At 43.3% G+C, this 25,909-nt stretch overlaps 2 protein-coding genes across 2 annotated transcripts; one reads left to right on the top strand and one right to left on the bottom strand.

Moving 5' to 3' along the window:
* Positions 1-10,518: 10,518 nt before the first annotated feature.
* On the top strand, positions 10,519-16,952 carry LOC124650178 (ABC transporter C family member 3-like). Its single transcript, XM_047189731.1, has 10 exons — positions 10,519-12,272; positions 12,743-12,829; positions 12,921-13,550; positions 13,666-13,830; positions 14,700-14,994; positions 15,095-15,309; positions 15,575-15,880; positions 16,079-16,142; positions 16,243-16,482; positions 16,608-16,952. The coding sequence occupies exons 1-10, from the start codon at positions 10,524-10,526 to the stop codon at positions 16,709-16,711; spliced, it is 3,855 nt and encodes a 1,284-aa protein (XP_047045687.1). The 5' UTR covers positions 10,519-10,523; the 3' UTR covers positions 16,712-16,952.
* A 57-nt stretch (positions 16,953-17,009) lies between these two features.
* Positions 17,010-17,399, bottom strand: LOC124648562 (BURP domain-containing protein 4-like). Its single transcript, XM_047188300.1, has one exon. The coding sequence runs from the start codon at positions 17,397-17,399 to the stop codon at positions 17,010-17,012; it is 390 nt and encodes a 129-aa protein (XP_047044256.1).
* Between the last annotated feature and the right edge of the window lie 8,510 nt (positions 17,400-25,909).

Raw genomic sequence — 25,909 nt, 5'->3', positions numbered from 1 at the left:
TTTTTTGTTTTGTTGAGTCTTGGAAGTTGTTTACTACTGTAGCAACCTCTCCTTATCATGTTTTTGTGCCAAGTAAAGTTTCTATGTCAAAGTTGATGTTATATTTGGGATCGCTGCGCAGAAACAGCATTGCTGTCTGTCACGAATCTGGGCACAGGCCTCTGTAGAAAATTCGAAAAAATCTGCCAATTTACGAGCGTGATCCTCAGATATGTACGCAACTTTCATTAGTTTTGAGTTTTTCCATTTGAGCAAGTCTGGTGCCAGCTTTAAATTTGTCTTTACGGACTGTTCTGTTTTTGACAGATTCTGCCTTTTATTTCGCATTGCCTCTTTTGCTATGTTGGATTCATTTCTTTGATCCATTAATGTCCAGTAGCTTTATGCAATGTCCAGAAGTGTAAAGAATGATTGTGCCACCTCTGAACATGTGAATTATTAATTGTGCACTAACCCTCTAATGAGTTTGCTTGAAGTTTGGTGTGAAGGAAGTTTTCAAGGGTCAAGAGAGGAGTATGATATACTATGATCAAGAGGAGTGAAAGCTCTAAGCTTGGGGATGCCCCCGTGGTTCACCCCTGCATATTTTAAGAAGACTCAAGCGTCTAAGCTTGGGGATGCCCAAGGCATCCCCTTCTTCATCGACAACATCATCGAGTTCCTCCCCTGAAACTATATTTTTATTCGAGTCACATCTTGTGTTCTTTACTTGGAGCGTCGGTTTGTTTTTGTTTTTGTTTTTGTTTGAATAAGATGGATCCTAGCATTCACTTTGTGGGAGAGAGACACGCTCCGCTGTTGCATATGGAGAAATATGTCCTTAGGCTTTACTCATAATGTTCAAGGCGAAGTTTCTTCTTCGTTAAATTGTTATATGGTTGGAATTAGAAAATGCTACATGTAGTAATTCTAAAATGTCTTGGATAATGTGATACTTGGCAATTGTTGTGCTCATGTTTAAGCTTTTGCATCATACACTTTGCACCCATTAATGAAGAAATACATAGAGCTTGCTAAAATTTAATTTGCATATTTGGTCTCTCTAAGGTCTAGATAATATCTAGTATTGAGTTTTGAACAACAAGGAAGACGGTGTAGAGTCTTATAATGTTTACAATATGTCTTTTATGTGAGTTTTGCTGCACTTGTTCATCCTTGAGTTTGCTTCAAATAACCTTGCTAGCCTAAACCTTGTATCGAGAGGGAATACTTCTCATGCATCCAAAATCCTTGAGCCAACTACTATGCCATTTGTGTCCACCATACCTACCTACTACATGGTATTTCTCCGCCATTCCAAAGTAAATTGCTTGAGTGCTACCTTTAAAATTCCATCATTCACCTTTGCAATATATAGCTCATGGGACAAAATAGCCTTAAAAACTATCGTAGTATTGAATATGTACTTATGCACTTTATCTTTTATTAAGTTGCTTGTTGTGCGATAACCATGTTTCGGGGAACGCCATCAACTATTGTTGAATATCATGTGAGTTGCTATGCATGTCCGTCTTGTCTGAAGGATCTATCATTTTAGTGGTTGGAGCATGCAAAATTGTTAGAGAAGAACATTGGGCCGCTAACTAATTAAAGCCATGAACCATGGTTGAAGTTTCAGTTTTGGACATATATCCTCAATCTCATATGAGAATAATAATCATTGCTACATGCTTATGCATTTAAGAGGAGTCCATTATCTGTTGTCCATGTTGTCCCGGTATGGATGTCTAAGTTGAGAATAATCAAAAGCGAGAAATCCAAAATGCGAGCTTTCTCCTTAGACCTTTGTACGAGCGGCATGGAGGTACCCCTTTGTGACACTTGGTTGAAACATGGCATGCAAAGATCCGGTAGTCCAAGCTAAGTAGGACGAGGTGCGGACACTATTAGTATACTATGCATGAGGCTTGCAACTTGTAAGATATAATTTACATAACTCATATGCTTTATTACTACCGTTGACAAAATTGTTTCATGTTTCCAAAATAAAAGCTCTAGCACAAATACAGCAATCGATGCTTTCCTCTTTGAAGGACCTTTCTTTTACTTTTATTGTTGAGTCAGTTTACCTATCTCCCTCCACCTTAAGAAGCAAACACTTGTGTGAACTGTGCATTGATTCCTACATACTTGCATATTGCACTTGTTATATTACCTTATGTTGACAATATCCATAAGATATACATGTTATAAGTTGAAAGCAACCGCTGAAACTTAATCTTCCTTTGTGTTGCTTCAACACCTTTACTTTGATTTATTGCTTTATGAGTTAACTCTTATGCAAGACTTATTGATGCTTGTCTTGAAGTACTATTCATGAAAAGTCTTTGCTATATGATTCACTTGTTTACTCATGTCATTACCTTTGCTTTGATCGCTGCATTCATTACATATGTTTACAAATAGTATGATCAAGATTATGATGGCATGTCACTTCGAAATTATCTTTGTTATCGTTTTACCTGCTCGGGACGAGCAGAACTAAGCTTGGGGATGCCGATACGTCTCCAACGTATCGATAATTTCTTATGTTCCATGCTACTTTATTGATGATACCTACATGTTTTATGCACATTATATGTCATATTTATGCATTTTCTCGGAACTAACCTATTAACAAGATGCCGAAGAGCCGATTGCTCGTTTTCACTGTTTTTGGTTTCGAAATCCTAGTAAGGAAATATTCTCGGAATTGGACGAAACTTTCGCCCAGGGTCCTATTTTTGCACGAAGCTTCCAGAAGACCGAAGAGATAACGAAGTGGGGCCACGAGGCAGCCAGGGGCTAGGGCGGCGCGGCCCAGGCCCTGGCCGCGCCGACCTGCCTCCTGGGCCCCTCGTGTGGCCCCCCGCGTTGACCTTCCGCCTACTTAAAGTCTCCGTCGCGAAACCCCCGCATCGAGAGCCACGATACGGAAAACCTTCTAGAGACGCCGCCGCCGCGAATCCCATCTCGGGGGATTCAGGAGATCGCCTCCGGCACCCTCGCCGGAGAGGGGATTCATCTCCCGGAGGACTCTACACCGCCATGGTCGCCTCCGGAGTGATGAGTGAGTAGTTCACCCCCGGACCATGGGTCCATAGCGGTAGCTAGATGGTCGTCTTCTCCTTGTTGTGCTTCATTGTTGGATCTTGTGAGCTGCCTAACATGATCAAGATCATCTATCCGTAATACTATATGTTGTGTTTGTCGGGATCCGATGGATAGAGAGTACTATGATTATGGTGATTATCAATCTATTGTTTATGTGTTGTTTATGATCTTGCATGCTCTCCGTTATTAGTAGAGGCTCGGCCAAGTTTTTGCTCTTAACTCCAAGAGGGAGTATTTATGCTCGATAGTGGGTTCATGCCTCCATTAAATCCGGGACAAGTGACGGAAAGTTCTAAGGTTGTGGATGTGTCGTTGCCACTAGGGATAAAACATTGATTCTATGTCTAAGGATGTAGTTGTTGATTACATTACGCACCATACTTAATGCAATTGTCTCGTTGCTTAGCAACTTAATACCGAATGGGGTTCGGATGATAACCTCGAAGGTGGACTTTTTAGGCATAGATGCAGTTGGATGGCGGTCTATGTACTTTGTCGTAATGCCCGGATTAAATCTCACTATATTTATCATATCATGTATATGCATTGTTATGCCTTTCTCTATTTGTCAATTGTCCGACTGTAATTTGTTCACCCAACATGCTTTTATCTTATGGGAGAGACACCTCTAGTGAACTGTGGACCCCGGTCCTATTCTTTACATAGCATACAATCTATCGCAATTGTGTTTACTGTTTTCTTTGCAAACATCTTCCACTCGATACGTTTAATCCTTTGTTACAGCAAGCCGGTGAGATTGACAACCTCACCGTTTCGTTGGGACAAAGTACTTGGGTTGTGTTGTGCAGGTTCCACGTTGGCGCGAGAATCCCCGGTGTTGCGCCGCATCACATTACGCGACCATCAACCTTCAACGTGCTTCTTGGCTCCTACTGGTTCGATTAAACCTTGGTTTCTTTCTGAGGGAAAACTTGCTACTGTGCGCATCATACCTTCCTCTTGGGGTTCCCAACGAACGTGTGAGTTACACGCCATCAGCGGCCACCCCATAGGGCGGCGCGGCCCCACCCCTGGCCGCGCCGCCATATGGGGTGGGCCCCTCGGGTGCCCCCCTGCGCTGCCCCTTCGCCTACTTAATCCCTCCGTCGCGAAAACCCTAGTACCGAGAGCCACACGATACGAGAAAAGTTACTGAGACGCCGCCGCCGTCAATCCCATCTCGGGGGATTCTGGAGATCGCCTCCGGCACCCTGCCGGAGAGGGGAATCATCACCGGAGGGCTCTACATCACCATGCCCTCCTCCGGACCGATGCGTGAGTAGTTCATCCTTGGACTATGGGTCCATAGCGATAGCTAGATGGTTGTCTTCTCCTCTTGTGCTATCATGTTTAGATCTTGTGAGCTGCCTATCATGATCGGGATCATCTATTTGTAATGCTACATGTTGTGTTTGTTGGGATCCGATGAATATTGAATACTATGTCAAGTTGATTATTGATCTATCATATATGTGCTATTTATGTTCTTGCATGCTCTCCGTTGCTAGTAGAGGCTTTGGCCAAGTTGATACTTGTGACTCCAAGAGGGAGTATTTATGCTCGATAGTGGGTTCATGCCTCCATTGAATCTGGGACAGTGACAGAAAGTTCTAAGGTTGTGGATGTGCTGTTGCCACTAGGGATAAAACATCGATGCTTTGTCTAAGAATATTTGTGTTGATTACATTACGCACCATACTTAATGAAATTGTCTGTTGTTTGCAACTTAATACCGGAGGGGGTGCGGATGCTAACCTCGAAGGTGGACTTTTTAGGCATAGATGCATGCTGGATGGCGGTCTATGTTCTTTGTCGTAATGCCCTAAGTAAATCTCATAGTAGTCATCATGATATGTATATGCATCTCTATTCTGTCAATTGCCCAACTGTAATTTGTTCACCCAACATGCTATTTATCTTATTGGAGAGACACCACTAGTGAACTGTGGACCCCGGTCCATTCTTTACATCTAAAATACAATCTACTGCAATCACTGTTCTCTGTTGTTTTCTGCAAGCAAACATAATTCTCCACACCATACGTTTAATCCTTTGTTTTCAGCAAGCCGGTCAGATTGACAACCTCACTGTTAAGTTGGGGCAAAGTAGTTTGATTGTGTTGTGCAGGTTCCACGTTGGCGCCGGAATCTCTGGTGTTGCGCCGCACTACACTCCTTCACCAACAACCTTCACGTGGCCTTCATCTCCTACTGGTTCGATAACCTTGGTTTCTTACTGAGGGAAAACTTGATGCTGTACGCATCACACCTTCCTCTTGGGGTTTCCAACGGACGTGTGCTTTACCGTCACAAGCAGCGCGCCGGATCCGCCGCTGCTCCTCTAATATCTTGGAATGGGAGCAACCCCCGCACGGCCGGGAAGTCGCCGGTCAATGGCCCCTGAGGACCTACATCCGAAGCCTAATGCTTCTCTTTCTTATATTGTGAATGATTCATCGTGACTGAGCATATATCTTTCCACCACATCTGATGAACACATAGGTACACAAGCAAGAGTCTCCGCTTCAACTTTAGTTATAGTTTCTCTAACAAAATGTATTTTTAGTAAACTTTGAGAAGTTAAACTATAGCATTTCACCTGCACAGTTAATAAACATTTTCTCTCTTAGGAAATTAATTTTAGAAACAATAGTATGTAGGAAGGTCCACCAAATATTATAGTGCAAAATGCACCTTGTCGACAAGCAAGTAGAATAAATTCATCATGATATTTCATTATTTTGTATTATCTACAAAAACTTCCACATTTTTAATCATTAGAAAGTTGGATAGGGTCGACGTAGTGGGAACGGGGGTCCCCACGGCACCGGACCTGTGGTTGAAGGCCCTATTCAAGGTGATAAGGCATGAAGTGCATGATGTTCTGCCGAGACAAGGCGAAAACGCGGGAGTAGTGTGCTTGGTATAAATACCCCCGAGATTGCCGGACTCCCTCGTCAAGAAGTATGTGGAGATGTACAAGATCTACATCTTCATGGAAGAGGCACTCCGGCGCCGATTGCGCCGAGGAAGGGCAGGGGTAGCTCCTGTGGCAGAGCTTCTCGAAGATGCCTTTGACGCTATCCGTAAGACATCGCTGAGGAGCTCGCCCTAGGGGATGGCTCTGAAGGCCGCGTTCTCGCCCCCGACGGGCAGCCCGGGAACCCTTGGCGGAGCATATACGACAACTCTATGGGATCCCGTCAACAGCGAGCTAGCCCTAGGAGGCATTGCCAAGGAAGGGTCCGCTCTCCATGTGCGGCATGTTCCCAGGGGTTGGGGACGTGTCCACCCCCGAAAGCACATGGGCACCACCTAGCGTCATCCCCTGGGAGGGTCGCATGCGCATTTATCACACGCCAGGAACAGTGCGCATTGTCGCACGGAAGAAGGTTGACAAGACGGCTCGAAGACGTCGTGTCAAGGTTGGCAGAGCAACGCGCGTGCTCGACGATGGCTCGGCCAACTTGCCCCCCCCTCCCCGCGGCGGTTGCAGCCTGTTAGGACAGGTGTCACGAATGCAACTATATCTTGTGAAAACACTTTGAGGTACAGAAGGAGGTCCATACCTCAGTAGAAAAGGGTTAGATCGGTGTGAGTACGAATGTGTTGTATGGAGAAGAAAGAGGGAGTCCCAGCGGAAAAGTCCGGTTTGAACCTGGGTGCATGTGAACCCTAGTTGGAAATGCATTTTCCAAATGTTAAAAAATTCTGAAATAAAAATATTCGGGTACGTACGCATGTTCCATGTGTGCGTAGAAAGTTTTCGCGGAGAAACCACTTTTTATTTCAGAATCTAAAAAAGACAAAATACGTCACATATATACTGCTATATAGCTCTGCAAAATTTCACTTTTTTGCCGAGACAAAATAAAAGAGTTTTTCGTCACGAAACTCATGTCCAGGGAACATATTTGAGATCATCTGGGAAATCATTTTGTGTTTCGATTTTTAAAACATGTTTTGACACCACAAACGGAACTTTTCAAAAAGTGGGTTCACATGCCCCCATGTTCCATATATGCAGTCTCGAGTCCCAGCTCCATACTCAGACATGCATAGCGTAGGGGTTTGCATTACATGTCCTGAATGTGGGTAAAAACCACCCGAATCTCTGTGTTGTGTTGGTCCAGGTTGCAGCACCTCGCGTCCACTTCCGAACAAAAAAAAAGGGTGAGGATCCCGGTGTACGTGTTCCGGGGACGCGACATCTGGCGTGCCAGGTAGGGGCCATCTGTGCTGCATCCAGGATCAACCCCTTGGACAAGCATGGTCGGAAATGGAAAACGGCCCGCCCACCATGCTATGGTTGCTGGCCACCTGCTCGGCAGCTCACCATGCTCCCTAGCCCGCCCGCTCCGCTGGCCGCTGGCCACCAAGCTCCGCCTGCCGCCGCTCCGCCGCCCGGCATGTTCTTGTAGCCGCTCTGCCGCCCACCATGCTCCGCCGCCCGCCCTCTCCGACAGCTGCTCCTCCAGCTGCTCGGTCGCCCGCTGCCCGCATGCGCACTTGCCCCAGCCATGCATCATCGCCGCCTTGTTCGGCTGTCTCTGCCTGAATCCAACCGGTGGCCAATTCCAGCAAGCACCGTCTAATTTTTGCTAATCTCCGGTCGAATTACGTGAAAGTTTGTCGGAATTTGTCTGGACTCTGGCGAGTCTATATGCGAAGTTTGTTGTGGCGAGGTGAATTTTCCCAATTGCTAATGCGTTGACCGTTTACAGATTGGCATGGAAAAGAACCTCCGAAACTTAATCTATACACATCACGGGCTCAAATTTGGAGTGTCCTGCAAAAGAAAAAATTACCAGTTGAGGTGTCTAATCTGGCCAAAAAATCGTTCAAACCCCTAAACCGACCCATTAATTTATTGGTTTGACTAATTTGGGGTGTGCTAGAGTGTGCTCTCAGTTGCGTGGAGAAAGGGAGAGCGAGGGCGGCGCCGAGAGATACTCGATCCAACGGCCCGCCGCGTTTTGTCAGTTTCAGGGCGCCCTGAAGATAGATTTTCTGTTTTTTTTTTTTTTGAAACAAAACTGCCTAGGAAAGTAGTTCCCTAGAAAAAACCTAGGAAGTAGGAACGCAGGCTACGCCGCGCTGATTAGCGGCCACATCAACGAGGCCCAGACGGCTACGGCGGACGCCAGCGGATCCTCTCTTCACACGACGGCTACGGCGGATCATCCAGGCGTCTAGCTACCTGAAGGTCCATGTAAGTTCTTCTTGCATCACTGATTTCACTCCCTTTTCTTTTCTTGTTCTTCCTTTTCTTCTTTTGCAATCTTATCAGTTCGGAAAAGAAAGCTAACAATTCTGGTTGCGACTCTGATCCTATATACATGGGTCGAGTGAGTAGCTACGTGGGTTCTTCTTTTGGCTAGGATTTAACCATCAATAATGATGGCATTGCCTCCTCCCTCCTAGTGATGCTTTTTAGGCCAGGCAGCGGCCATGGATCGGGGGATCATACCAGATTCGTTTCAAGTCTGAAGGATTTGTTCTGCCTGAGTAATAACTAGAGAAACCAGAAACTCCCAGGTCGGTTACAGTAGATTATTCCCTTGTCCGCGCAGAATTTTGGTAAGATTTCTGTGAAGCCAGTTCGAAGAAATTAGGTGCATTCGTGTGTACTCTGTCGTTGTGGCTTCATTAATTTAAAGCCGCTAAAGAAATTGGGTGCATTGATTCTGCTGACGGCGATGATAGATTTGTGATAATTGGGCGTGCGGCGACACACATCGATTATATCTGACGGAGACCTACTGTCGTTTCCTCCTGGTTTCAGTTTGTTTCCGCATTGAGGCGCGTGCCGAGATCTTTTTTCACTGAACCTCCGTCTTTTTATTTTCTCGAGATTCTTGGAGAATCTCCACTCATCCGGTGCATCCCTTTTTAATATTTTGCCTGAGAGAAGGCCGCGCCGGCACGGCGGCGGCGGCGGCGCTACAATCTGACAACAGCCAGGTCTAGTGTCCACTTTCGCGTTCGGCGGCAGCGCCTTCGATGTGATTTCGCCGCCTCGCCCCGCCGCGGTAGGACGGCGCTGTAGACAGTTTGCGGCGGGCTCGATGAAGTCGCCGTTGCTCTCCGGTGGGCTCGCACCCACCACCCCCGCAAGCCGCCGCGGCGCCGCTGTTCCGCATCCGGCCGTTGGGCCCACGGCCACCACCTGCTCTTCGTTCTCTCCCATGCTTCAGATAGCGCCCCAATCTGAACTGGAAATTTCATGCCGATTTGATTTCTGCTTCAAGTCATTCTCAGAACATGCCCTAGATCGTGGCAAAATAGAAGTAATTTTGACCCGGGAAATAGAAATAATTCATTGGGCAAGTACTCATTTCTAGTTTGTTGTATTGTACTTACTGTTTTGTTCGCCGGCGCTGCCATGGTCATTCTGATTTTGGAAATTTTAGTACACTCATTTTGCTACTGTAGAAAGAAAAAGGGAGAGAGCATATAGTTGTCATTTGCAAGGAGGGACCAACTTAGAGATGTGCGTGCAACCTGGATCTTCCGATTAAATAATTGCTGGACACATCCATGTGGGGTTACTTGTTAGCATGGTTTGCCCATGTGAGGTTATTTGATATATGCAGGTTCATTTTGAAAAGGCTGCAGATATCTCTTGTGCCATTGCCCTTGAAATCTAACTAACAGAAAAAGGCATAGAATAATTGTACGGATATCACCGTTTGGATAAAGTAAATCATGGAGTTTTTTCAATATCATTAGCTTCATTCTGATTTTTTTATATGAATTTCATTTTATTTTCTCAAACTATCATGACACTTTGCAGTCTGGATAGGATTTCGAATTTTCCGTTAAGCCATTGACTGACATTTAGATCCAGTCTCTTGTGCTTGTCTGTAGTTACTAGGGAATACCGTTTAGCCTCGGTGAAATTTGATCTAATCATGATCTGCTCCCTTCATTTTCATTGATTTTACAGGGTTCCCTTTATGTATATATACGCTTGTTAATACATTTTTCTATGATAACTGAAGCTTGTATAATCGGAGTAAAACTGATCTGTTAAATACTAATGCTCCTCTTTGGTTGAGCTACGCGTTTTAATCTACAAATGTAACCTAGCGGCTAGCTCTAAGATTCTTTTTCGCGAAAACGCAAAAGCCTTGCGTTTTGATGCATTGATAGATAAAGAAGAGTTTATGTACAAGTCCGAGGACGGACACAACACGCCGTACAACTCGACCCAAGATTCTGGTCCCTCATTAACCTTAAACAAACTATTTTAGTTGTTTCTGTTGTATCATTGTATTAGATGAGATTCCTGTAATTTTTGTTTTATATTCAAACTTAAATGATGTATTTTTTTGTTAATTGTTTATACTCTGCTCTTAACACTAAAAATTAAGGTTTACTTTTTGGTTTTCAGTTTGCTGCCCAGTGTTCAGGAGTCATTCGTTCATCATGAAACAACCACTTTTGAACCAGGAGGCTTCTTCCTCAGTTGAGGAAACAAGCACTAAATCACTTTTCACAGATGCTGGGTGGTTTAGTATTATCACTTTTTCTTGGATGGGACCTTTACTTGATCTTGGCAGAAGGAAAACACTAGATCTTGATGATGTGCCCTTATTGGATGACAATGACAGTGTCCATGGGGTCCTGCCTAAGTTTAAGGCAAAGATTGTCTCAAATTCTGCGACGGGGCAGTTCACTGACGTCACAACAGTTAAGCTGGCCAAAGTTCTTGTGCTTACAACATGGAAACTAATCCTCATCACTGCAGTCTATGCCCTACTGAGTACTGTTGCTGCATATGTTGGTCCCTACCTGATTGAGTACTTTGTGGACTACCTAAATAAGAGCTCAAGATCCACTAAAGAGGGCTACGTTTTAGTGTTGATATTTGTTATTGCACAGTTCATCGAAGGCTTCTCAACAAGGCATTTGCAGTTTAGATCAACACAAGTAGGTGTGCGTGCATGTTCATCACTTGTTGCTACTATTTACCAAAAATGCCTTGCCTTGTCCAATCAGTCCAGGCAAAGCAACTCAACTGGAGAGATGATCAATGTTGTGAGCCTTGATGCTGAGTGTGTAGGAAATTTCAGTCGCTCCATGCATGATGTTTGGCTTCTTCCTGTGCAAATTGTTCTAGGCATGCTCATCTTATACTCGGCACTTGGTTTGGCAGCATTTGCTGCCCTTGCTGCCACTGTTTTGACAATGGTGGCTAATATACCTTTAGGGACTATCGAGCAAAATTACCAAGAGAAAACGATGACCGCCAAGGATGCGAGAATGAGGGCCATGTCTGAGATCTTACGCAACATGCGCACTCTCAAGCTTCAAGGATGGGAAATGTTTTTCTTGTCAAAGATCAAAGAGTTGAGGAAGGTAGAGATGAATTGGCTAAAGAAGAACGTATACACCTCGGCTATGCTTCTATCTGTCTTCTTTTGTGCTCCTGCTTTTGTTGCTATGATCACTTTTGGAACTTGTGTGCTTTTGGGCATTCCATTAGAAACAGGTAAAGTTCTATCTGCTCTGGCAACATTTAGACAACTGCAAACACCTATTCATGGCCTCCCCGATGCGGTTTCTATGATCATCCAGACAAAAGTATCACTTGACAGGATAAGCTCATATTTGTGTCTTGAGGAAGTACCTAATGATGCTGTAACTAAGCTTCCTAGAGGCACCACCAATGTATCAATTGAGGTTAGGAATGGTCAGTTCTCTTGGAATCCATCTTCTCAAGTGCCTACTCTTCAAGACTTGAACTTCCGTATACAAGAAGGGATGAGGGTTGCTATCTGTGGAACAGTTGGATCTGGTAAATCCAGTTTATTGTCTTGCATACTTGGTGAGATACCAAAATTATTAGGAGAGGTTAAAACTTGTGGTAGGATTGCCTACGTTAGCCAATCACCTTGGATACAGAGTGGGAATATTCAAGATAATATACTTTTTGGCACAGAAATGAACAGCGGAAGGTATGAAAAGGTCCTTGAAGCATGCTCCCTTATCAAGGACCTCGCTATATTACCATTGGGTGACCAAACTATTATAGGAGAGAGAGGCATTAACCTTAGTGGTGGACAAAAACAAAGGATACAAATAGCCCGTGCCTTGTACCATGATGCTGATATCTATCTATTTGATGATCCGTTTAGTGCGGTTGATGCTCATACTGGATTACACTTGTTCAAGGTATGTCTTGGTAATTTATATTTCATTGTTCTTTAGTTCAATTTTTCACAATTTTGTTTCTGTTAGAATATTATTTGTTCAATATGAAGTTCCAGTCTTTATATCTGAGTGCTAGTTCTCAATTCTGATAAGCATTTAATGGGGAAATTTGCTTGAAAATGTTGCCCAGACTACAAATGTTACCAAAACTAACTTGGAAAAATGAACATATTTTTTACTTAGGTTTTAGCTTATTTCAGATTCTTCTTGGGTGATAATGGTAATTAATGTCTCGCTCTATGTCCATCCCATGATAAACGTTGTTTGTATTACAGTTCCAGCAAAATTGGTTTCATTGTTCTTTTAGTCATGTTTAACAACTCTTTTTATTTTCTGATTTATCCAGTTTACCTAAGCATTTTTTAGTTAATATGCCGGAATACTACTTACTTCTATTCAATGAATATAATGGCTATAATTTGTATTTGCAGGAATGCTTGCTTGGATTTTTAGCTTCAAAAACAGTCGTGTATGTTACCCACCATGTAGAATTCTTACCTTCAGCCGATGTTATCATGGTATGCTGGCACTAAATGTATAATATAATCTCTTCTTTATGATACATGCAAAAAAAGAAAACATTTTTCAATTCATCCTGTCATATTTCAGGTCTTGAAAGACGGGAAAATTACACAAGCAGGGGATTACACTGAAATTATCAATTCCGGAGAAGAATTCACTGAGTTAATTGTGTCCCATAAGGATGCGTTATCTACTATGGACATGCTAGAGATCCCAAGCAGTAATTTTGGAAGTACCTTCGATCATAATGTCAGTGGAAGCACCCCACCCATAGCAGATGAGCAAAAAGATGATAACACTGCAGAAGTGATTGTTGATAATGGTCAACTTGTACAAGAAGAAGAGAGGGAGAAAGGCCGGGTTGGGTTTATTGTCTACTGGAAATACATTACAATGGCATACAAAGGAGCACTTGTGCCACTTATTTTGGTAACTCAGATTATTTTTCAGTCTCTTCAAATTGGAAGTAATTTATGGATTGCTTGGGCAGCTCCAATATCTAAAGATGTGAATCCTCCAGTCAGTACCTCGACAATGATAAATGTATATGTTGCATTAGCTCTTGTTACCTCGGTGTTCGTCTTCATACGATCCGGTCTTCTTGTCATGGCTGGATGTAAGACTGCAACAATGCTATTTGACAAGATGCACCAATGCATATTCCGAGCACCTATGTCTTTCTTTGACTCCACTCCTAGTGGCCGTATTTTGAATAGAGTAAGCAAATTGCCTACAGAAATTTATTGCAGTGATTAACTTTATAGTCACATGTCCTCTAGTGCCATTGACATTTCTATTCTTTAGTAATGTTGAAAGTCAAAACAAATTGCAGGCTTCCACCGATCAGAGAGCAGTGGATACTCGTATTTTTGAATTGATGGGTTATCTTTTATTTCCTGCTATCGAACTTCTTGGAACAATTGTTCTAATGTCACGGGTGGCATGGCCAGTTTTTGTAATTTTCGTCCCCATTATTGTTTCATCTCTGTGGTACCAGGTAATATTTCAAATATAGTTTTGTTCGATGTGAATTTTCACTGGCAACCATTTCTTGAGTGCATAGGAGAAGTACAGATATATTAATTCATGGCTAGTTAATTATGCACGAGAGTTCCACACCTTGGAGACAATATATAGAATAGCAACAATTTTAGTCAATCAATCATATATGCTGGCAATGATTTGCTTCTTGGTAATGTTAATATAGATTACACTAATTGGTTGGAGTAGCGGTGTGAAAAATCTTTCAGATATCACTCTCTATAGAATAGCAACAATTCTAGAAGCTCAGATTCTGTCTCATCAATGGGATAGCCCGACACTTCCATGGTCTCAGATTCTGTCTCATCAATGGGATAGCCCGACACTTCCATGGTCTGTCATATAGGTCCCTGAGTATAAATACATTGATTCTCAAGACTTGCAAGAGTGATTCATGGCAGGTCCAATCTAACTTACTTAGCAGTCATAGAGGGCATGTCATTTTTACCATATTGATCGAAGTACAAGTGTTGACAGAACTACGCGAAGCTAACAATTTAAGGTCAGGAAAAAGCCAATAATTTTGTTCAATGGACTTTCAATACCATTGAACTAAAGTTTAAACCTGCGTTGACAAATTTATACAAGTTAAAGAACCTAAAAAGGTGAACTTCGCATGTTCGGAACCTAAGTGCCACAGATGCAAATTCAGGACCAATGCTGAACTTTTGGTTAAGCGGATTAAGGCAGATGTTAACCCATGACATTTTAATGTATAATATATAGCTTATTTTATCAGAAATTTACAGTTACGTTTATTCTACCAAATTAATTGGTATCTCTTGTTTAGTTCTTTTAATCGTGATACTATTCCTTCTATTCCAGCGCTACTACATAGATGCTGCTAGGGAGTTGCAAAGGTTAACTGGAGTTTGCAGAGCTCCTGTTATGCAGCATTTTGCTGAATCAATGACTGGCTCAAATATAATTAGGTGCTTTGATAAAGAAAGACAATTCATAAGTTCTACTGGCCATTTGGTGGATAATTTGTCTCGACCAAGTTTATATAATGCTGCTGCAATGGAATGGTTGTGCTTTCGCTTGGACTTTCTTTCGTCCTTTATTTTTGCATTTGCCTTGATACTTCTAGTCACCTTGCCAACTACTCTAATTGACTCAAGTAAGTAAACATCGCTTTTTCTATTCAAATAAAATTAAGAAAATAATGTGTATCAACATTCCTGATTAGTATTAACTTATTATCTGCTCGCACTTTACAGAGACAGCTGGTCTTGCAGTCACTTATGGACTAAGTCTGAGTATGCTGCAAGGATGGGCTATTGCAGTCCTCTGTAGTTTGGAAAATAGAATGATATCTGTGGAAAGAATATTGCAATACATGACTATTCCTTCTGAACCACCCCTTATCATATCAGAAAGTATGCCGGGCTGCCAGTGGCCAACAAAGGGTGAAATTGAGCTTCGCAACCTTCATGTGTGTTTCTTGAACTTCATATATTTTGTTTGAAAAAGTTCTGTGAGATAGTTTTTAGGTTAACATTCATATTCTTGACGTTATTTTACCTTCATTATCGAGGTGTTCCTCCAAAAACCATATGTAGTATTTTTAGCGATTAGTAGTAGCAGTTTCTGATGTTGCCTGCTGCTAACATAATGTTGCAGTTATGTTTTAAAAAATATATCTAAAATGAATGCTTCCATCAGTTTCGTTTTTCCCTAAGTGCTTGTGTGTTATGCAGGTACAATATGCGCCGCACCTTCCTTTAGTTTTGAAAGGGGTGACATGCACCTTATCTGGAGGTATGAAGACTGGTATTGTTGGAAGAACAGGTGGTGGAAAGTCAACCTTGATTCAAGCACTATTCCGCATTGTCAATCCATGTATCGGGCAAATATTGATAGATGGTATTGACATCTCTACCATTGGACTGCATGACCTGCGGACGAGATTGAGCATCATTCCACAAGATCCTGTTATGTTTGAGGGGACTCTGCGAAGCAATATCGACCCTCTGAGTGAATATAGTGATGAGCAAATCTGGGAGGTACTATAATGTTAGATTTACTTGATTCTTTAAAAACTAAGTTACATCATATGTTAAAACATTGTGCCATTCGTTTAAAAATCAGTTTTACTTATTTTTGTAATACTTCCCTTGTGCCCAAGCTCCATGTTTTTCTTTAATAGCACTGTTGTTCTGTTTGATGGCTGATGGGGTTTATGCATGATCCATGTTTTCTAGGCATTGGATTCCTGTCATCTTGGAGATGAAGTTAGAAAGAACGAGCGTAAACTCGACTCTACAGGTTAGACATCTATAAGAAATTCCCAAGAAACACTGTTCGCTCTATGATTTAGACAATTATGATGGTGAAGTAAAATCTTTATCTTCAAACTGAAATGCAGTCACAGAGAATGGCGAAAACTGGAGCGCGGGTCAGCGGCAGCTTGTTTGTTTGGGAAGGGTGATTCTGAAGAGGAGAAAGATTTTAGTTTTGGATGAAGCAACTTCTTCCGTCGATCCAAAAACCGACAGCCTGATTCAGGAAACCTTGAAGCAGCAATTCGCTGGATGCACTGTGATTACAATAGCACATCGTATTACATCAGTCCTTGACAGTGGGAAGGTCATTCTTCTGGACAACGGTTAGTCCCCCCCACCCCACTGCGTTACAGTTTGAAGTGAGGGATCATATGGGTTGTTCTTCGATCTGTTACTATGTTTTGACCATGTTCTGTTACTCTGTTTTAACCGTGTTCTCCTATAACAGGTGAAATTGCAGAGCATGACTCACCAGCGAAACTGCTAGAAGACAGTTCATCCCTATTTTCCAAACTTGTGTCAGAATACTCAATGGGGTCAGATTATAAGTAGAGGATGCAAGAAGAGCTACAACAATATCGCCGGCAGTATCAAGTTTCAGAGAATGAATCTCCACGCTTCTGGCCTAAAATTTAGTGGTAATTCAGAACTCATATTCCTCCTTCAGAGTAACATGTAGTGGAACAAATTCGTGTGTACAAATATAGTGACTGCATTTAGATTATGATTTAGAACTCTTGAGTGTACGGCATCCATACAGTACGTACTAATATATAGTGACCGTTCACTTTAATAGAAGATCTATTACTGTCGAGTGTCGAAATTCATGCTTCACCACTTAGCTCGAAATTCATAGCTTCAGCTCAGCAGCAGGTACCCACAGCAGGTATTTCTCCGGCATGTAGTGGCATACCGGCTCACCACGGGTTCCGTTGAGCATTGCGAAATACTCCAGGGCCCATGCATCCGTCTTCTCGTGGCACACGGCGATCGCCGTGGCACCCAACGAGGGGTCCTCCTGCCCGACGAGCTCCACGCTAAATGCCTGCACGTTGCCCGGCCGGTGGCAGTACAGCAGGTCCGCCGGGTACGGCAGCGGGTGGCACGGCACCACCTTGCCACGGCCGATGCTGGTGACGCCGTTGGGCGCCACCACGTACCTGACAGGCTCCCCGCGCCCGTGGATGACCGTCCTGGCCGCTCGCGGCGTCGTGCCCAGGGAAGTGGCGGCGAACTCCATGGCCGCTCGCTGGGTGGGGGCGCAGACGTGTGGCTCTTCTTGCTGCTGGTCGTCGTGGCAGAACAGGAGCGTAGCGGCTACCTGCTGGGCTCGGAGCGAGCCCCGCGTGATGTTGTAGAAGGCCAGTATGTTTTTCAGGTTGCTGTAGGCGAACGTCGGCACCGGCGGCTCAGGGGCCGCGCTAGGGAGCGGCCTGGGGAAGCTTTGTGGCGTGTGAAGGTGCCCCAGCTCTGTGTTTGCCGGCAGTAGTGCACCGTCCAACAGGTTGCGCTGGAGGAAGAGGATGCCCTTCTTGGCCTTGAGCTGCTGTCGTGGAGGGTTGCACCATTTTGTCCTCAGGGCGGCCTTGCCGTCTGACGCTGCATGGTCACACAGCACGTACGCAGTTTGAGTCAGAAATGGCTCTCAGGCAGATGTATACATTGTGATACTACTAAGAGCATATCTAATAGACCCCGTAAAAGGGGCAAACCCGTATAATAACCGCCCATATACGGGTTTCGGCTGTACCCGGCCGTCTAGCATGCCCCATAAAAACGGCCCCCGCATCGTTTTTTGCTGTTTTCGATTACGGGGCGGGTCGTCGCCCCCTACTTGTGCGGGATGGAAGCGGGGATAGAGGGCCAAACCGGTATCACCCACTCCACTGCGCGCGAAGGGTTTCGCTGAAGCCAACCGCCGCCTCCGCCGCCCAATCTCCTCCGCCGCGCCCTTCCCGGCCGGATCCCGCTGCCATGGATCGTCCGCAAGAGCCGCCTACCGCCGGAGATATCGCATCTCCTCCGGCCGCGGTGGTCGATGTCCCCGTCGGAAGTGCGCCGAATGCCGGCGTCGTGTCGGCCATGATCTCCGCCACCATCCCGTCCAAGAGGAAGAGGTTTCCGAAGCAATTCTTCGAAGCTCCTGCGGCGGCGGCAGCTTCGCCGGCCGCAGCTTCACCGGGCGAAGCCCCGCCGGCTGCCAAGAAGGCGGGCAGGATGAAGACCAAGGCGGCCGGGCCGAGGGGCGCCGCGCCGGGCCGAGGGGCGCCACGCCGGGCCGAGGGGCGCCGTGCCGGCCAAGGTGCGGACAAAGGCCATCAGCCGCATCGGCCTCGCGCCTCCACCGCCCTCCAAGGTCACGCCCTCTCCTCCCTCCGTTCCGTCCGATGCGCCGCCCGCGCCGCCGCCACCCACCATGGATGTAGACAAGGTGTTCAATCTTGAGTCCACAACATCCTACATGGACATGCTCAACGGTTCCGCGGTGAATTTGGAGACCGGTATCGATGCATTCGATGGGGAGTGCAAAGTCGAAGAGATTGATGACGAGGAGGAGGATGAGGGTGACGAGGAGGAGGTGGTTGAGGTTGATCCGGCTGCCGCCGGTTCTTCGTCGACGCCGAAGCCACGCACGGCGAACTACAGCGAGATCGAAGACGCCATCTTGGTCCGTGCTTGGAGCAAGGTGGGGATGGATGCGTGCACCGGAGTGGACCAAGGCGGCAAGCGCTATTGGCAGCGCATTGAGGATCTGTACCACCAGCTGAAGCCTCGCACGAAGAGCATGGCGGACAGATCCTACCGCTCCCTTGAAGGACGAGGGAACATCATCAAGCCGGCTTGTTCTCGTTGGAGTGCTGCCATGGATCAAGTGGCCGACAACCCCCCTAATGGATGCGTGCCGGAGGACTATGTAAGTTTTCCTTGTGTTGATGATGTGGAAACATCACATGCTATCTCATACTATTGTTGTGCAGCCCAAGTATGCTCAACAACGGTACAAGGACATGGCCGGCTCGAAGAACAAGGAATTTCAATTTCATCATTGCTTTTCCATCCTTCAACATCTTCCTAAGTGGAAGTTGCGGGACAACGAGCCAAAGTGCAAGAAAGAGGCACTGCTCACCATGGATGATGAAGCGGAGGACATGAGTGGGAGAAACACCGGCAAGCCCGAGGGCAACAAGAAGGCCAAGGAGAGGGTCAAGGTAGAACTTGAAGCAGCTAGCTTCCGGAAGAAGTTGGATCAACTCATGAAGTCCAAGGAGGCATTGACGATGAACACGTTGGAGACCAAGCTCCTCATCACCGACAAGAAGGAGGTGAAGCTTGCCAAGGTGCAAGCAAGGCGGGAAGATGCCAAGTTGAAGGCCGAGCTTGACATGAAGATGATCGCAGCCAAGGAAGCCAATGCCATGAAGGAGCTCTTGGCCGAGGAGAGGGAAATCATGATGATGCGCACCGACGGCATGGACGAGGATCAGCTGGCGTGGTGGAACGAGACCAAGGCGGACATCATTGCGAGGAAGAAGGCTGCGCGTCAAGCTCGTGCTCAAGGTGAGTCTCCGGCGAGTGGTGGCGCCGGTGGCGATGGACTCGTTGATGGTTGATCACATTTGGGAACTTCCGTGGCTTGAACATTGCCTATGATCGCGTTGTGATGCTAAAACTATGAATTATGCATCACATATTTTGGATGTGCTATGTTTGATGTCAAATTGGTGTGCAAATTGCTGAGGGGCCGGAAACTCGGACGAGCTACCAGAACCTGTATCCCCACCCCGTAACATGGATACGGGTTCTGCTAGCTCGTCCGAGTTCTCGGCCCATGAAAACCGGATACAGGGCCCTCTACTCGGGTTTTACGGGGCGAAAAAATACGGGGCCTGTTAGACATGCTCTAACTGAACTTAGCTTGGCAGTAGTCAATTTAAGGATGACGTGACGTACGAGAATGAGGAAGAGTAGCTGATGCACGAGAGGGTGGTGACCAATTCACTCCATAAGCGGCGACACCAAATGGCCCATCTACAAAATAGTCAATATCAATGACATTATAGTTTGTTACTGTGTACTGTAGATAAAAAAAAACCTTTTTATTCAACACACTTTAAAACAGCCGGGAGAGCACACACAAGTAGAGAAGAAAAAAGGGGCAATAAATACGGTTGAAACCAACTTCAATACAATTGACTGCCGCATTATTCACCTGAATCACCATATATCTGTTGCTCTCCTGCAACGAACCCAAGGACGAACAACGCAAAGAGAATTGTCGTTGCCATAATCTCTCTCTCTGTTTGATATGATTTCCCCCATCGAGCAAGTGTACTTTATACCAGCATCAGGTTTGCACTAAACTTTCACGCGGATACCATCGAAGCGCCAACCTTGTGATGACATATTTCTCTCCTACAATTCAGAGCATGCTATCGGTACGTTTGCTTGATGTGCCACGACCCACTCGAGATGGGTGGAATCATTTGGTCGCTTCTTGTACTTGTCTCACTGACTCATTTTGGTCTTTGTATTCATATAAATTGTTGATTATAGCCCTTTAAAGGTGCCTCACAGCTTAAGACCACTTTTAGTGGGGAGTAACAGACTAATGACATGCATTGATGCATATGATTACCTCCATAGTGCACCTGGAGTTAGTACTGCTAGGAAGGTAGGCGCGGCGGCATGCCGCGCCCCTGGCGATATATCTTTGGAGTTTATGGTCGAGGTGAACGACTGTAAATTCACTACAGGAGCTCTTCTTTGGTGCATATTCACATATCCATGAACACCATATAAATGGCAAGATTCAAGCATATGATCTCTTCGAGTTGGCTCATCTTAAACTTGCACCTCATTTCTTCTTATTGCAACCTTGAAGCCAACATATGGTCCAAGCATTACCTATTGACAACTCCTACACATATGACTCAATGCAAACATTAGTCTATAGGGATTATCATTAATTAGCAAAACCACACATGGGGGCTATATGCACTTTCAATATCCCCCATTTTGGTAAGTGGTGACAATCTCTTTGAGAGGGTTTATATAAGAAATTTAAGTAACAAACAAGTTGAATACATAGACCAAACTCGCCCATAATATATGCACGTGTGAATGAACTTGAATTTTATTGCATATATTGGCAATCAAAGCCTAATGGAGTTTCCTCTCAAAATTCAACCAAGCAAGGCAAAAATATGCAAAGCATGAAAGGCAAATACTTTGGCACAAAGCAAGAAGCATAAAACCTCAATTCCCTTAAACCCTCGAAACTTCTCCCCCATTGGCATCCATTGCCGAAATGGGCGAAAAATCTAGAGCGGTTAATATAGTGAGAATTCCTCTCATATTGTGGGTGGCATCAAATGCATGTACCCAATGATGAATACTCAGAGGGATTCAAACTATATCTAGGATCAAAGATTGCAAAAAGATAATAAAGTCAAGAAACTTCAACACATGAAGCAAGCAATCCAATGAACCCAAACATGGAACCAAATGAAAGATAGATATTATGATAGGATCAAGAAGAGTACTCTAAATAATATAGGGAAGCTCCCAAGGTTTGTGCACAAATATAGCAAATTTACATTGGAGTATAGGTGCACAAACATGAAATCATCACTCCCATAATATCATTCAAAGCAAAAGATACCAAGTGAAATAAAATATTGTGATCACCGCAAAATAGCGCTTTAAATAAAATGAGTTAGCTTCCAAGGTACATGCATAATTAGATTGTTGCATTTGAGTGAAATATGCATAACATGGAATCATCACTCCCTCATTACCATTTAAAACACAAACAATTGCAATATACCATAGATAAGACATTAAATTTTACACTTGAAGTCATGACAAAGCATATTATCAGACTAATACAAGGATGAGCAAATAGCATCATCATAGTCTTCAAAGAATGAGTTTGCTTAGCATGACCAATCAACACATAACAATTAAAAAATATCAAATGGATATGTATCCACTCTCATGTATATAAGTTCCTCTAAGTATACAATATCACGAAGATATTTATCGACAAAGAAACATGTACACACAAAGTAGATACACAAGAATTAGAACATGATATCCAACACGAAGTCATGCAATATACCAATAAGATCTTTACTTGATAGTATTGCCAAGGCTCGATTTCATCTTATTGTACATTAATGGACTTCAACCACAAACACATCAAAGACATCGCAAATATTAACAAGGGAAAGAAGATAGTTGGGATGCTTTGAGAAAAGAAAAAAGTATCACAACTAAAGGATACCAAAAGAAAGAACTTAATTTGCAATAAGGAGGTTTCATTAAGACATTTGCAAATATAGAGATTCATTCCAAGATGCAACCACGAGGTTGGATAAAAGAAAAGTATGCATGAGAAGATACTTGATACCAAGATAGCATTGGGGTGGATGTAGTAGATATGAGTTCGTTGATCATCCTAGGTTGCCTCAAATAATCATTTACTAACCACTTATTCCTTATGAATTTGGCAAGCATCCAATGCATCTTCATGTACCTAAAACAAATTTAAATACAAAATGGTCTCCAAACTAATTGGGTCCAAAGTAGTTAGACAATACAACATATAGGACAAACTCCACATAAATATGTGCATATTGATATGAAATTGAATTTCATGCACATCTTAGCTCATTTAGGATTTGTTGGAGTTTACCCTATATATTGGAACAAATAAAGCAAATCATGTCATAGAATATACATATAGTAAATATGCATGCATGAGACTCTCAAGAACCAAACGGAAACACAATTTGGACGAGACACCAATTAATCAAGAACAATAGTTTTCCAAATTATATCAAAGAATAAAATGAACACAATATTGATTCCAAAGACTTATCTCATTACAAGAAGCTAATTAAACCCAAAACAAGCAATGAGATAACCAACTCTCAAGAGAGCAATGTTCCAACAAATAAACCAAACACTCACACTTTTCATGATGGTAAGAGTACCGAAAAGAAAAGGTTTGTCTTCCAAAATCAAGTAATTGATAAAGCTCAAGCAATGAAATGATAGGATCATAAAGGTGACATTCTAACACAAATAGGAGAGGTCCCCCAAGATTAGTGCATTGTTTAGAATTTTTCATTTGAATAAAAAATGCACAAAAGTGGGATCATTACTCTACCAATATTTTATAAAACGCCAAGAAAGTTCAAGTAACCAAATTATATTCATAAGATGCAGGGAAGACACATGGGAGTGAAAGGCAAAACCATTTCAGGGCAACAAATGAAGCAATTAAACACAAGAGCCAATGTAAAGATGATCAATAAATGTCTACCTCATAATAGATTACCATTTGTCCTAGGACAAGTGGTATTTGGGAAATATTTCCCGGTGGTAGTTTCCAAGTATATCCAAGATCATCTTCATACCAGATAAAGCATATGATAAAAGATACGAGTTAACCATCATGCACCGAGAGTTTCTTGATAGCTTCAATCAATTACACCATAATGCAAAGCAATGAATAGCATAACTTGAAGCACATGATTTCCCAAAAAGGATATGAGACACACATTGTGGAAAACCATGCCAAGAAAAGCTCTCGTGGACAAGATCCACAAAGGTGTTATAAAATAAGCCATTTAAGAAAATTTGGAATTGTTTGAGCAACACATGCCACATAGGAACGGGATAATTTACAATATCAATACTATGTGACACAACCTCAAATGTACACATTTTCATGGCTTGTAATATGCACAAAGCATAATACTCCCCCATAATGTGATATAGAATTTATTTTCACAATAGGCAACAAAGAACCAACAAGAGATAATTAATGGACATTATAGAATTAGAATTTATTGTGAGGATGACATACCACATAGAGACTAGATAAACTTGCAATATCAATTCTAAGTGGTATTCCTCATGTACACACATTTTTAGGGTTGTGACATTCCCAATGGCATATCACTCCCCCAAAATGGGATAGTGCATTAATCACGCATAAGAGCCATATAAGATATAAACAAGATGCAAATAGGCTCCAACACACACACAAATACATGGTGTGCAACCTAACATATATAGACTTGGTTCTCAAGATAAGTTAAGTAGGAAGCACAACATATACAAGCATATGCAAGGTGCAAAACCAACACACGCAAAAGGGGCGAGTAACTTTCAATGTAAATAAGTCGAGTACATGTTACCGCAAGGAGGAACAATGGATATATGATATGAATGAGATAATACAAATGACTTGGCTTGAAAGAATCTAAATTATGAAGGTCCTTTAATTCTTCATGATGTAGCCAAGTCTCCAATGCCCTCCAACATCACATATTGATCAATTTTTAGCTTGTTGGTCCCCAACCAAGTTGGGTCCTAAGAGGTTAGTCACAATAGGCTTGGCAACCCAAATGGTTCTTTTCTTGACACCACTTTGAGCGCCAACATATTTGGCAAACACATTTCCAACCTCATCCTTGCGAAGAGAATAAACATCATTAATTATGATAGGGTTGGATGAGGTACCAATAGTGAAAAAAAGAGGAGATGTGGCCCTTCTCACGGCATATGTAGCAAGTTCTTATATTCTCCTTCTTCTCACTTGATTTCTCCACAATGGGAGCATTAGCTTGACTCTTCTTGGGAAGTAACCTTTCTTCAACCCAAGGTTGGGCATGGCCTTGAATTTGAGGCCGCTTCCCTTCTTGCTTCTCACTAAGAGGTTTCTTCTTCAATGGGCAAGATCTAACATGTTGCCCTTCAATTTTGCACTTGAAGCAAGTAATCTTGGCCGGGTCTTTGACTTGGAATTGGCCCTTCTTGTTCTTGGAGCTTTTGGACTTCTTCTTCTTGTTGGAGATAAATCCAAGTCCGCTCTTGTCATTGGGGGATTGTTGTACACTCAACATCTTATCAAGTTTGATTTTCCCTTCATGACCCTTTTTCAAGTCTTTCTTCAAGGAAGTGACTTGAGCCTTGAGTTATTTGATTTCCTCTACATGGTTAGTAGCAACAGAAATACTAGAGGAAGTAGAAACTTCATTGTTAGAGCAACAAGGCAAGGAGGATAATTCATCACAATATTTTGCAATACTATGAGTAGATGAATTAATAGGACTAGCACATGGCAATATAGCATGTTGAGAATTAGTGCTCGTATCCACATGAGGCTCACAAGATGTTACCTTTGACATGATAGCCTCATGAGATAACTTTAGCTTCTCATGGGACACTAGAAGTTCATCATGGGAGATAGAGAGCTTTCCATGAATTTCTTCCAAAATCCCATACTTGCTAGTTAGCAATTCAAATTGAGCCCTTAGCTCAACATTCTCCATAAAAATGGATGGTTCACAAGATGTAGAGTTAGTAGCACAAGCATCATCATTAATAGAAATAGGAGAAGGCAAGTTGGCATGCTCTTTTGGATATGAAGCTTTAAGTTGCTCATGTGACTCGGTGAGTTTGGTGAGCGCACTCTCAATGACCCTAGAGCCATTTTTGAGTTGCTCAAAATCCTCAAGGAGTTTAGCATTAACAAACACATGCTTATCATTTTTTAGCTTTAGATCATTTGCCACTTCAAGATCTCTATCATGGTTTTCCTTTATTCTAGACAATTCTAGAGAAAAGGTCTCCTCAAGAGATTCTTTTGTGGTTTGTTCTTCTTCAAGTTCATCCTTTAGAGAACCTATTTCATCGGCATACTCGCGTTCAAGAGCACCCATTTTTAATATGGTG

This window comes from Lolium rigidum, chromosome 4, assembly GCF_022539505.1.
Source record: "Lolium rigidum isolate FL_2022 chromosome 4, APGP_CSIRO_Lrig_0.1, whole genome shotgun sequence".
NCBI lineage: Eukaryota > Viridiplantae > Streptophyta > Magnoliopsida > Poales > Poaceae > Lolium > Lolium rigidum.
Note: the sequence above shows the minus strand (reverse complement) of the source record. Positions and strands in the feature narration are given on the sequence as shown.